General features: G+C 43.1%; 2 protein-coding genes across 3 annotated transcripts; one reads left to right on the top strand and one right to left on the bottom strand.

Annotated features, from left to right (window-relative positions):
* Nucleotides 1-5188, bottom strand: LOC109526271 (tubulin alpha-1C chain-like). 2 transcript variants are annotated; one of them, XM_019887464.1, is made up of 4 exons: nucleotides 4973-5188; nucleotides 2144-2363; nucleotides 1933-2034; nucleotides 1-1208 (listed from the first exon to the last, which is right to left on the bottom strand). In XM_019887464.1, exons 1-4 carry the CDS (start codon nucleotides 5035-5037, stop codon nucleotides 231-233), a joined length of 1365 nt encoding a protein of 454 aa, XP_019743023.1. In that variant the 5' UTR covers nucleotides 5038-5188; the 3' UTR covers nucleotides 1-230. The 2 variants fall into 2 exon arrangements, with proteins under 2 accessions (XP_019743023.1, XP_019743024.1); XM_019887465.1 differs by lacking the exon at nucleotides 4973-5188 and adding an exon at nucleotides 3723-4107 and having other exon boundaries at nucleotides 1933-2081.
* A 47-nt stretch (nucleotides 5189-5235) lies between these two features.
* Nucleotides 5236-10266, top strand: LOC109526245 (dynein assembly factor 1, axonemal homolog). Its single transcript, XM_019887403.1, has 2 exons — nucleotides 5236-6218; nucleotides 6290-10266. Exons 1-2 carry the CDS (start codon nucleotides 5324-5326, stop codon nucleotides 10264-10266), a joined length of 4872 nt encoding a protein of 1623 aa, XP_019742962.1. The 5' UTR covers nucleotides 5236-5323.
* Nucleotides 10267-12717: the final 2451 nt, after the last annotated feature.

Consider the following 12717-nt stretch of genomic DNA (forward strand, 5'->3'; position numbering starts at 1 on the left):
TGAGTTCTGAGGACATGAACAACACTATTTTTAATCAGCCTTCCAAACCGGGCAGCATTATTCGGATCAGCATATACAAAAATATCAATTCATATATTAAGCGATCCCTAATCGTCAAGATGAATCGATGAGGGACATATGACGGAGCACATATTCCTTTAGTCCCGATTCACTTTTGCCATTTCAGTGACCAATACAAGTTTCCCAAACATATTATGAGGTTTGAACTTTTAAAAATATTCAGCCTCTGCGAGGGCATCGTCCACAGAGTCGGCGCCGACCTCCTCGTAGTCCTTCTCCAGTGCGGCCATGTCCTCACGGGCCTCGGTGAACTCACCCTCCTCCATGCCCTCCCCCACGTACCAATGGACAAAGGCACGCTTGGCATACATCAGATCAAACTTGTGGTCGAGGCGGGCCCAGGCCTCGGCGATGGCGGTGGTATTGCTGAGCATGCACACGGCCCGCTGCACTTTGGCCAGGTCGCCTCCGGGCACGGCCGTAGGCGGCTGATAGTTGATGCCCACCTTGAAGCCGGTGGGGCACCAGTCCACGAAATGGACGGTGCGCTTGTTCTTGATGGAGTTGATGGCAGCATTCACATCCTTCGGCACCACGTCGCCACGGTACAGCAGGCAGCAGGCCATGTACTTACCATGGCGGGGGTCACACTTCACCATCTGGTTGGCCGGGTCGAAGCACGAGTTGGTGATCTCGGACACGGACAGCTGCTCGTGGTAGGCCTTCTCAGCCGAGACCACTGGCGCGTAGGTGGCCAGCGGGAAATGGATGCGTGGGTAGGGTACCAAGTTGGTTTGGAACTCCGTCAGGTCTACGTTCAAGGCACCATCAAAGCGCAGGGAGGCTGTGATGGACGACACGATCTGGCTAATGAGTCGGTTCAAGTTTGTATACGTGGGACGCTCAATGTCCAGGTTCCGGTGGCAGATGTCGTAGATGGCCTCGTTGTCCACCATGAAGGCGCAGTCAGAGTGCTCCAGGGTAGTATGTGTGGTCAGAATGGAGTTGTAGGGCTCCACAACAGCGGTGGAAACCCGGGGGGCCGGGTAGATGGAGAACTCCAACTTTGATTTCTTGCCGTAGTCCACAGAGAGGCGCTCCATCAGCAGGGAGGTGAACCCCGAGCCGGTGCCACCTCCAAAGCTGTGGAACACCAGGAAACCCTGCAGGCCGGAACACATGTCGGCCTGGCAATGCACAAAAGAGTGTTCTCACGACGCAAAAATTCAGACTTTGATACAGTACTGAAATGAGACCATGACAAAAACCTAGAACATCAGTAGAACTGTGCAGAGGTTTCTAAAAATCAGTGGTATCCTTTCATTTTGAGTGGCATACCGTGCAACCCCATAAGAGAAAGTGTTTCAAAGGGTGCTTTACCTCTCATCCGAGCAGGCTTCCTCAGTTCATTCAACAGCTGGTATTCGTTTGTATTTATTGTTTTTTTCATACTTGTGACTTGACAAAAATAATTCAGTTAAAAAAATAAAGTTTTCAACATACAGCGATGACTGGGCATGAGGTCGACAATGATAATTTTGAGAAGCTGAGTTTTAGTCGTTGAATAAATACTAAATTTGATGTCAATGAGTACAAATTTGATTAAGTGTGATTTCAATCTCAATCAAAATCATCTTTATTAGGAATTGCATAATCTTGAAACCCACTTAAATTATATTTAGTCATTTCATGTTTTGAGTTAGAACTGTGGCCATGGAACAAATTAAAGGCACAACTATTCTGTGTGTTGCTTCCTAACGTTATGGGTTTTTTTCCTTCACAGAAATGCAAAGTATTAAGAACATCAGATACCCGAACACATTGCAAGGCCCGATTTACATAAAACACAATTAATGAGTTTCCCCTGGCAGCTGAGTAGGCAATGTTGGTACCTTCCAGAAAGCTGCTCACCAATTTGCGTATCCTGTCAGCTACATGGTCGATGATCTCTCTGCCGATGGTGTAGTGTCCGCGGGCGTAGTTGTTGGCCGCATCCTCCTTACCTGTGATCAGCTGATTCGGGTGGAAGAGCTTACGATAGGTTCCGGTGCGCACTTCGTCTACACATAAGATCTTGATGAGTCATTAGAACTTTCACTACACGGATCAACGGTGGATTTACCGATGACGGTGGGCTCCAGGTCCACAAAGACCGCCCTGGGGACGTGCTTTCCCGATCCGGTCTCACTGAAGAAGGTGTTGGAGGAACCCTCACCCCCGAAGGCAGTTTCACCGGGCATCTGACCGTCTGGGAGGATGCCGTGCTCCAGGCAGTACAGCTCCCAGCAGGCATTGCCGATCTGGACGCCAGCCTGGCCCACGTGTATCGAGATACACTCACGCTATGGAAGGAAAACAAGTATTTGTACAAGTCCCGGAAAGTGTGAGGAAATTTTGAATAAGCTCGGACGGGTGAATTTTAGTCAACGCCAACTGCAACATCCTTAAACACAGCCACGATCTTTTTGATGTTTTCAACAAAACCAGGTTTACCCACGCGAGACACCTTTGACAATTACAAATGATAATTAAATTCCCTTGCGCGGAAATGGCGGAAATCCACTAAAGTGGCTGCTTTAAACCAAAATGTATTCCCGTTCTTTTCAGACAGTTCTTCAGTGTCATACTGTGAAACTGGTGTCATGGTGCAAAGTTTCTTTTCCACTTAAGTGAATTCCTTCAAACCCCTAAAGCACATACATTTGAGTACAATAAAGACCCTCAATACATTGGTCTAGTTGCCGGAATAATAAAAAATAAAAATGTAGTAATCTCCAAAGTGATTTTAGTGTAATCCTTCTTAAAAAATATTGATATGTTATACTTAGGACCCAATCATGACTATTTTACTGTTTTAACTTTTACTTGCATCGCAATTATGATTGTCATTATTAATGATTTTGTAACCAATTTTCCACTGTTCAAACGGTTACTGTTGTACATGTCTGCACCACTTCTTTCCAAAAAAAGAAAAAAAGAGTATGGATGTTTTCCTGAAGACAAAATATGGCTTTTGCCCTTTCTAAACTGAAGAAAAAACATTGTTCATCTTTCTTACAAAGAAGACAACCTATTGCTGTTACAGTACTTTCTTAAAGACAAAGAAAAAACGTTGTTTTTCTTTCCTAAAAAGACAACCAATTAGTGTGTACTTTCTAAAAGAGTACAGATTTTATCAAAGAGGAGACAAACAATAGATGCTGCATTTTCCTAAAACAAAGACAAATTGTTGATGTTATTGTTCACAAAGACACACTATTTGTGTTGTACCTTTTTTTTCTTCGAGAGAGGACAATCTGTCTTTCTGTTATTGGTGACTGCAAGCAGTTTCGAGTTGATGCTTCATTTTAAATGTCACTAAATGTGTTTCTTTCTACACATATTCAGATTTGCATTTTTTTGCCCTTACGGTACCCAACATGTACCATCAACTTGAAAACACTTTCATGCATGTATTATCACCTACAACGGGATGTATTATCACCTACAGCGGTTCCAAAAAGGGTTCAAATCTAGTACCGAACTATGACTTGGCGTATTGTCACAGCCCAACCCATAAAAAGTGGACCTCCTTGCTTTTGAGTCAGACTCATTCCAAGTTGTTCGGAGAAAGAAAATAAAAACGCCAACCTAAGCAGATGCTTGGGATTAAAAGTCGATGCTGAACGCCCCACCCTCAAAAAAGCCTTTATCACACTCACCATGTCTCCTGAAGCAGAAGTATGTGAGGGTTGGAATGAAAAGGCAGCAGCGACAGTCTGAACTGCCACAGATGTTTAGTCTTGCTTTAAGGAGCAAGATGTTCTCTTTTTTTCTTTTTGAACGCTAAACTAGGTGCTAATTCCAATTGGTTGAGAAGCTCTTGAGAGTCCTTTTCTTAGCAGGCCAATCAAAGAGGTCTTTTTGTCAGGAGCATGCTCACTGGCGTCCTCTGACTGTATACCTCCACTTTTTTGCTGCAATTTAATTCACACATTCATTACAGTGTCACATCATAAGGGCATGTGAAAAATACATTCTACTATTAACAATTTGCTGTTATGGATTGTATCACTTTTGATTCTACTTGCTCCGCCAAGCATTTTCATATTTATTTAGTTTTTGTTTAACTGCTGTTATTATGACAGACCATATTTAAAAATATGGCCATTCGTTATCCGTATAAAGATTTTTGCACATTATTGCCTTGGCAGAGGACTGCGCTCTATTTGGCACTGTCCATTGCAAAGCTTGTATCTCCAAAGGTTGCAAATAAAACAACTACAAAATATGTACTATGCCTGTGTCTCTATTATTCGTACTTCTTTTGGAGGTGTGTTCATGTTTTATACATAATAAACAAAAAGAAAATGAAAGCTTGCTAAGTTTGTTAACTTGTGCTTTTCATTGAAGGTCTATGTTCTGTTTGTCCACATCCTCTGCAAAGTCTGTATCTCCAAGATTGTTCGTCGACACTACAAAAACATTTATTGCTTATCATGTTTATGCATACCCAATAAATGAAATCAATCATTAATGACCTGGCAAAAAAAATGCTCAGTTTGATTGATGTTGGCCTGGGTGCTCTAAATGTTGGATTTTCTGTTTTTTATGCATCAAACCACCAAAACATCGCATTACTTCATCTTGAAATACTTAGTTTGTTTCCATTTTTAATGCAAAATCAAAAGCATAATTTACGTTTGCCTTCAAATGTTCGAGGTTTGTTATTGTTATGCAATTGAAACAGCAAAAGTATTCCTGTTTCTTCAGCAAAATTAAGGTTGGGGGTTTATTTTGTTGTTATACAAAAAACAAAAATGTTTTGCGAAGAAATTTGGAGATACACACTTTTTAGTGGCTAGTGAACAGTGGTTGTGTCCTCGAAAATTGTTGAATACGGTAAGTGTCCCTCCATAGGAAATCCTAAGGAGTGATGCCATTTTTCATAGTTAACAGGACGAAAACCTACCGATGAACGTGGACTCCTGCTTTCACTGGCCGGTAAGCTTCTGCTAAACTAACTTTACGAACCATTCTAAAGTCAAGTAGGATGCGAAATAATGGATGTTATTGTGGTTATCTTTTAACCAGAGTAGGTATTATTGGGGTCGGATGTCACAACGCTTGTGACGTTTATTCAAACGGCAACGTTTTCTGACGTCACACCAACTCGCTTATTGTGCCGTTCTGATACAAAGTTATTTCTGTGTGACGCAACCCGACAGATATCAGCGACCAAGAGCTTTAATTACCGACCTTTCGGGCTCAAAATCACAATTAAACCGACAAGGTAGTGAGTAAAGCGTTCTATGACGACCATATGAACCATAAAGTTAGCCGTGCTGAGTTCAGGGACACTATGGAAAATGCACTTTCCGCTCCAATGAAGCCAGGCACTTTAAAAAGCAACGAAAATAGGCTATTGAGAAAATTCTCCGGACCACGGATGACCAAGGAGTTTCTGAAGGATCACTGCAAGCAAAACAGGCTCTACTCCACGCCACATTTAAATGACACGCTCTACCTACACTTTAAGGGATTCTCCACCATCGAGAACTTGGAGGAGTACACAGGGCTCAAGTGTCTGTGGCTGGAGAGCAATGGGCTGCAGCGCATTGAGAACCTGGATGCGCAGATCAACCTGCGGTGCCTATTCCTGCAGCAGAACCTGATCCACAAGCTGGAGAATCTCGCACCCATGCAGAAACTGTGCTCCCTGAATGTCTCCAACAACTACATCAACACCATCGAGAACATTTCCTGCCTCCCTCAGCTCAGTACTCTGCAAATTGCCCACAACAAGCTGGAGGTGGTCCATGACATCCAGCACCTGAGTAAATGCGTGGCCCTCACAGTTCTCGACCTGTCACACAACCTGCTCCATGAGCCTGCGATTCTCCCCATTTTGGAGGCCATGCCGGAACTGCGGGTCCTGAATTTGTTGGGCAACAAGGTGGTGACCAACATTCCCAACTATAGGAAGACTCTTATCGTACGTCTTAGGCATCTCACCTTCCTGGACGACCGGCCCGTTTTTCCCAGGGACAGGGCCTGTGCAGAGGCATGGGCTCTGGGTGGTTTGGAATTGGAACGCAAGGAGCGGGAACAATGGGACACCCAGGACCGGAAGAAAATCCAAGATAGCTTGGATGCTCTGGCTTTGATTAAAAAGAAAGCACAGCGAAGACTGCGCCTTAAAGAGGAAGCGGAGAGAGGTGAGCAGTTTTTATGTCCAATGCAAAATTCTTACCAGTCTATGGATTACCGTCTACTTGTCTTTTCCCAGGTGACACTGAGGCTTCCATCTCTCCCGAAACCTCTTGTGAGGAATCGGCTGGTGAGAACATCCAAAGCTTTGTGCAGGAAACACTGAATGCTCACAATGAATTTCTTCAAAGTCAAGCAATGCGGTGCAATGAAAACCAGAAAGATGAGTTGGATTCAGATTTGGAGCAGCTTGATGAAGGGCTGGAGGCCAAGGCTGTAGATAAGATATTTGAGCAATATGATAAACAAGCATTAGATGGCAACAAGGATCTGCTTCGTGGCGGTAGACCAGCAGGAGAACCTATAACAATTGTAAACCATGTCGACCAGGAAAACCAGCTGGGGGCTAGATTGGTGGATGCAAAGCTACTGCAAATTGATGACTTTCCTGTTCTTGAGGATGTACAAACACCTGCTGAGAACATCCAGCGCTTTGTTCAGGACACAATGGATGCCAATGAGTTCCTCCAAGGTCAAAAAATCCTGCAAGCTGATGAAAACCAGGAAAAATTTGAAGGCTCCAAATCAGAGCAGCTCGATGAAGTGTTTGAGACTTACATGAAACACAAGATGTGCGAGACAGATAAAGAACATACTCAGCGATCTGCTGATGAGCAGGATCAGGTTTTTGTTGATGAAGAGGGAAAAGAATCTAGAACAAGTTTGAACCCTGAGCAACAGCTTTCTTTCAGGATGTTAGATTCCCCTGAAGAGCCACAAGGCCCCAGTGTTCTGAAGGATGCAGTGTTGCTGCATGTTGATGATATTCTTGATGATTTGAAACCTGGGAAGATTCTTAGCCTTGTGCACAACACTCTGGAGGCCGATGAAGAGAACCTCCAAAGTCAAACAACAGTGCAAGCTGATGAAAACCAGGAAAAAAGTGAAGAAACTAAATCGGAGCAGCTTGATGTAGGACTTGAGGCCAAAGAGGAGATGTCTGAGAAAGTGGAACGTGATGAACATGCTTCACAGGTGGGTAGAGATGATGAGCAGGTTCTTGACAATGAAGCAGGAAGAGGACCTAAAACTATTAGAAACCATGAGTCTGAGAATATTCAGAGTCCTTTGGTGGTAGATTCTCCTGAAGAACAAGGTTCAAGTTCACTGTGCACAGGGCTGCAGGATGCCGTGTTGCAACATAGTGATGATCATTTTGTTGAGAACATCAGATCACCCACTGAGAACATCTATAGACCTGTGCAGGACACATTGGAGACCCAGGAGGAATTTCACCAAATTCAAAGAATACTTAGACCTGTTGAAATCCAGGAAAAAGATGAAGCCTTCAAATCAGTTCAACTTTCTGGTTTGGGGACCAGAATTGAAGGGGAGACGTCTGAAGAACAAAAAAAAGCTCACCATGTGGATGGAGAGGAAGATCACTTTCTTGCAAATGAAGAAGGAAGAGAATCTCCAACATTTGTAAAACCTGAGCTCCAGCAGAGCCACCTTCCTTCTATTGTAGATTCTCTTCAAGAGCCACATGATTCCGGCCTAAGAGGGCCTGGCCTGCAGTATCCCGAGTTGCACACTGATGACAGTTTTTATCTTGAGGATGTGGAACCAACTGATGAGAACATCCATAGACGTGTGCAGGACACACTGGAGGCTAATGAGGATATTAACCCAAGTGAAACAACACAGGTATCTGTTGAAAACCAGAATGAATGCAAATACTCCAAATTAAAGCAGCTTGATGAAGGAGTAGAGGCATTTGAAGAAGATGAACAAGCTCGACAAGGTGATGATGAGGTTCAGGTTCTTGCCGATGAAGCAGGAAGCCAACATACATCAATTGTAAATCCTAAGAACAATGAGAATCAACATCCTGAGGCGAGGGCGGATTCTTTCCAAGGACTGCAGGATGGAGAACTGCTGCATATTGACCTTACTGTTCTAGAGGATGCCAAACCATCTACTGAGAACATACAAAACTTTGTGCAGGACGCAATAGAGGACCACGAAGAATTTCTCCAAAGTCGAACACAGCCAGCTGATGAAAATCAGGACAGAGCCGAAGACTCCAAATCAGAACAGCTTGAAAAAGTATTGGAGGCCAGAGCTGAAAAGGATTTGACTGAAGAACAGAAAGACAAGGTTCAACAGGCTGATGGAACAAAAGATTATGTTCTTGGTGGTAAAGTATTAATAGAGCCTACACCATTTGTAAACAATGAGAATCAGGAGACAGCACTTCCTTCACTTGCGGGAGAATTAACTGAAGGGCCACAACATTCCTGTCAAGATGGGACTGTACAACCACATACAGTGCTGTTGCACTTTGACGATCATCCTGACCTTGAGGAGGTAGAAGCAATTGCTGAAAACATCCAAAGTCTTGTGCAAGACCCGGTGGAGACTCATGATGAGTTTCTTCGAAGTGAAATAACACAGGAATCCATTGAAAACGTGAAAAAATGTATCACATCCAACTCCAAGCAGCTTGATGAAGGATTAGAGATCAGAACTGAAGACTTCATGTCTGAAGAACAGGAAGAACAAGCTCGAGAGACTGATGGAGAGAACAATCATGTTTTTCATGATGTAGCAACAGTAGAACCTATTCCAATTGTTAACCATGAACATCAGGAAAACCAGTTTCCTTCCATGAAGGTAAAACCTTCTGATGAGCCCCTCAGGACCCAAGTGGAGGATGCAGTCTCATTGCACATTGGTGATCGTCCTCAGCTTGAGAATGTTGAACCCCTTTCTGAGAACATCCATAGCCATGAGGAGTTTCTTCAAAGTCAAACAATACAGTCATCTGATGAAAACCAGAAAAAATGCAATGAAGGTTTGGAGACCAAGACTGATGATGAAATTTCAGTGAAAGATGAAAAAGAGGTCCAGCTGTTAGTTAGTGAGGGTGATCCTCTTTCTGATGAAGTAGAAAGACAAACCGAGCAACCGGAGCAGCAGGATAACCATATTTGTACAGTGTGGATAGAATCTTCTGAGGGGTGGCAGGATGCAGAGCCGCTGTGCATTGATGATATTCTTCTTGAGCATACGCACACATCAGGCGAAACCATTCAACATTTTGTGAAGGACACATTCGTGGAGGCCCAAGAGGAGTTACTACTACAAAGTGAAACAACATCTCAGTCTGTGGAAAACCAAGAAAACAATCAAGACTTTGAAGCAGAGCACCTCCGTGAAGGTATGGAGGACATAAGAGAAGAGATGTTTGAAGAAGAGGGGGAAGCTCAGAAAGCTGATGGAAAAGTGGATCGGGTTCGTTTCGATAAAGTGGGAAGTCAACCCACACCTATTGTAAATTCTGTGCACTGGGAACACCAGCTTCTTCCAGTGATGGCAGATTTTCGTGAAGAACCACAAGCTCCATGTACACTAGGGGCTGAACTGGAGGATCGAGTTGTACTTTGCATTGATGAGATTTTCCTTGAAGATGCGGAACCACCTTCAGAGAACTTCCACAGCCTTTTGCAGTACACACTGGAGGTCCCTGAGGCATTTCTCCCAAGTCAAACAATACCGTGTGTTGAAGAGTCCAAAGCAGAGTATCTTGTTGATATGATTTCTGGGGACGTGGAAGAAAAGGCCCAACATGTGGATAGAGGGAAATTCCGAGATAATGAACTTTCTTTGGTGATGCTAGATTCTGAGGAACCACATCGCCCAGGTCTACAGGCGACTGGATTGGATGATGCAGAGTCACTGCAGTTTGACAATTATCCTGATCGTCAGGTTTCGGAAATATCCTCCCCTCAGCAGTTGTTCAAAGTAAAAACAGAAGTCCTATCAGGAGATGGTTGTGAAGATGGATCAGTCTGGAGCCAGATCCTTCCTAGTGATCCAGATAATAAATCATTGTTTTTAATGAGTAGCTGCTCCAAGTCACCAGAACCACCTCATGATTCATCTCTGCTGTACCCAGACAATGATGTGGAGCCTCTGGCTTTGGAACGAGAGGAAAATTCCAACATCCAATTGTCTTCTCCAGCCCGCTGTTTGATTGTGGAGCTCGAATGACATCATCAGACGACCTGATAACACTTTAGAAGGTTTTTTTTTTTTTTGTACGTATGCACTTTAATTTGATCAAATAGAAGTTCACATGCGACAGTAGAGAATAAACCAAAGTAAATCCCAGAGGCACTTACAAAATGGCATAGCTTGTAAGCTTTTCACAATGAAAACAGAGTAAATGAAATGGGTAATTGTGAATAAAAGCATGCTAGTTGCTTTAATGAAAATGGAACTACTCATTTGTCAAAAGGTATACAAGTATTGGGACATGTGATCAATACACCGCAATGAGAAGTGAAAATAATTGAGCTAGAGATCTCCCAATTGAAGTAGATTAATGAATTGATTTAATAGGGAAGTCATGCAATACTTTAGTGCATGTTGAGTAATTAAAGATGAACCTTCTTTTTTGGTTTATATACTTATAATTGGATGTGCTTTTATTTTTATTTAAAAAAATTGTAGCGACACAATTACTGGGACAGCTCTTTAATCCATGAATCTACAGACAAAAAAGACTCATCTCTTGATATACATGTGTACACTTTGGATGGTCTGTTTATAAGTTACTTGTCCAAACGTCATGTGTCATACCTGATAAAGCTTATCACTGCAGGCATAAAAAAATTTTTTAAAAAAACTATATATTGTACGTAGGGACAAAATGTTGACACTCAGTTAATTCATCTCGATGAATAAAAGTACTTGGAAAAAAAAATCCATGGAAAGGCTTTCGGACATCAGTAAAATCATTACTGTACATCCCAATACTTCTGTCAGTGCAATATTGTAGTCAATCTCTGTTGTCAAAAGTACATTCATGTGAATAATCATGTAAGTCTACATCATTACATTGGGGGTGTTTCATAATACACAGCTGGAACTAATCCGTCGCTTCAGTGGCGTCCATTTAATGAAACACATTAAAAATACTGTACTAAATTAATCATGCATATATTTCAAACATTCCTCTCAATAGCTTAAATGACCTGTTGCAAAAACATCCAGCAGTGCCAAATGACTCCTCTGCCCTTCCTCACCCTCCCTCCCTCCCTCCCGGTCTAAAAGATGCTATCCCTTTTCACCTTGCTCTTGCGCCTGCTCTGTGGAATGACTTTCATGCTTGGCTGCAGTCCAATTTTATTTCAGTTGTTGCTAGGCGACAGAGACGTCCTTATTGCCTGTGTGATGGGACCCCATACACCATCACTACGATCTGTTACTCATTATCGGCGTCAACATGAGTCATGTTGGTCAGATGGCTAAATATGTCCTTACAAATGGAGACATGGACTAACTAGGCACCGGGGTCACTTTATTAGGTGTAGTACCGTTTTAAAAGTTTGGTGACACTTAGAAAGTCACTGCTATTTTCAATGAAGATAATTTTGTCGGGGGGAGGGGGGGCACGGTCATCGAATGGTTAGCATGTCCACCTCAGAGTACAAAGGTCATGGGTTAGCTTTCGCCCTCTGGACTTCCTGTATGGAGTTTCCATGTTCTTCCCATGTCTGCGTGGGTTTTTTTCCAGGTTCTCCGGTTTCCTCCTGCATTCCAAAAATATGGACAATATGTTAATTGAACACTCAATTGTCCCTTAGGTGTTATTGTGAGCGTGAATGGTTGCTTGTCTGAAGTGTGCCCTGCGATTGGCTGGACACCAGCCGACTGCCCAAAGTCAGCTGGTATAGGCTCCAGCATGCCCGCGACCCTCCTGAAGATAAGCAGCTCAGATAATTGATGGATGGATGTTAACTTGGGGCAAAGCTTGGGTCAGATACTCAGGGGTGGGGATCTGTGAAGTAAGTTTCTGAATCTTGCTAGTAGTATTAACACTGCAAACTTCCCGTTTCATTTTTCTTTTTTGGGGGGCTAAAAAAATGGAAATCATACTCACAAAACTCTGAGCTATAACAGGGGTGGGCAATCCCAGTCCTGGAGGGCCGCTATCCTGCATGTTTTCCATCTGTCCTTGTTGCAACACACCTGATTCAATTGTTCAGGCCTTGCTGATGATCTGATCATTTGAATCAGGTGTGTTGGAGAAGGGACAGATGGAAAACATGCAGGATAGCGGCCCTCCAGGACTAGGATTGCCCACCCCTGAGCTATAAGCTTCTTTCCCATGTGCCTGAAAGCACTGTTAGGTCCAGGCGCTCTCTCGCCTTATCTATTATCACTCGTTTATTCTTAGACTCTCCACCAAAAATAAACGAGGACAGCAGGGAACTTGTTTTTCCTCCCTTCCTCTTCGTGGAAATAAAGACTTTAATTTCCTGCAAATACCAATGTCTCGTCAAGCTATCGAGAAAAACAGGCCTCATGGTGTGATTTATTCATTTTAACATCAGTGTCTTCATGTTCTCAACCACCATTTTTACTTAAGCTTCAGAGTTGAAACACTATTTCTCACCAATAACAACTAAAACTGAACTTTTTTATTGCGGCGGGGGG

Source organism: Hippocampus comes, unplaced genomic scaffold, assembly GCF_001891065.2.
Source record: "Hippocampus comes isolate QL1 unplaced genomic scaffold, H_comes_QL1_v1.1 scaffold202, whole genome shotgun sequence".
Classification (NCBI taxonomy): Eukaryota; Metazoa; Chordata; class Actinopteri; order Syngnathiformes; family Syngnathidae; genus Hippocampus; species Hippocampus comes.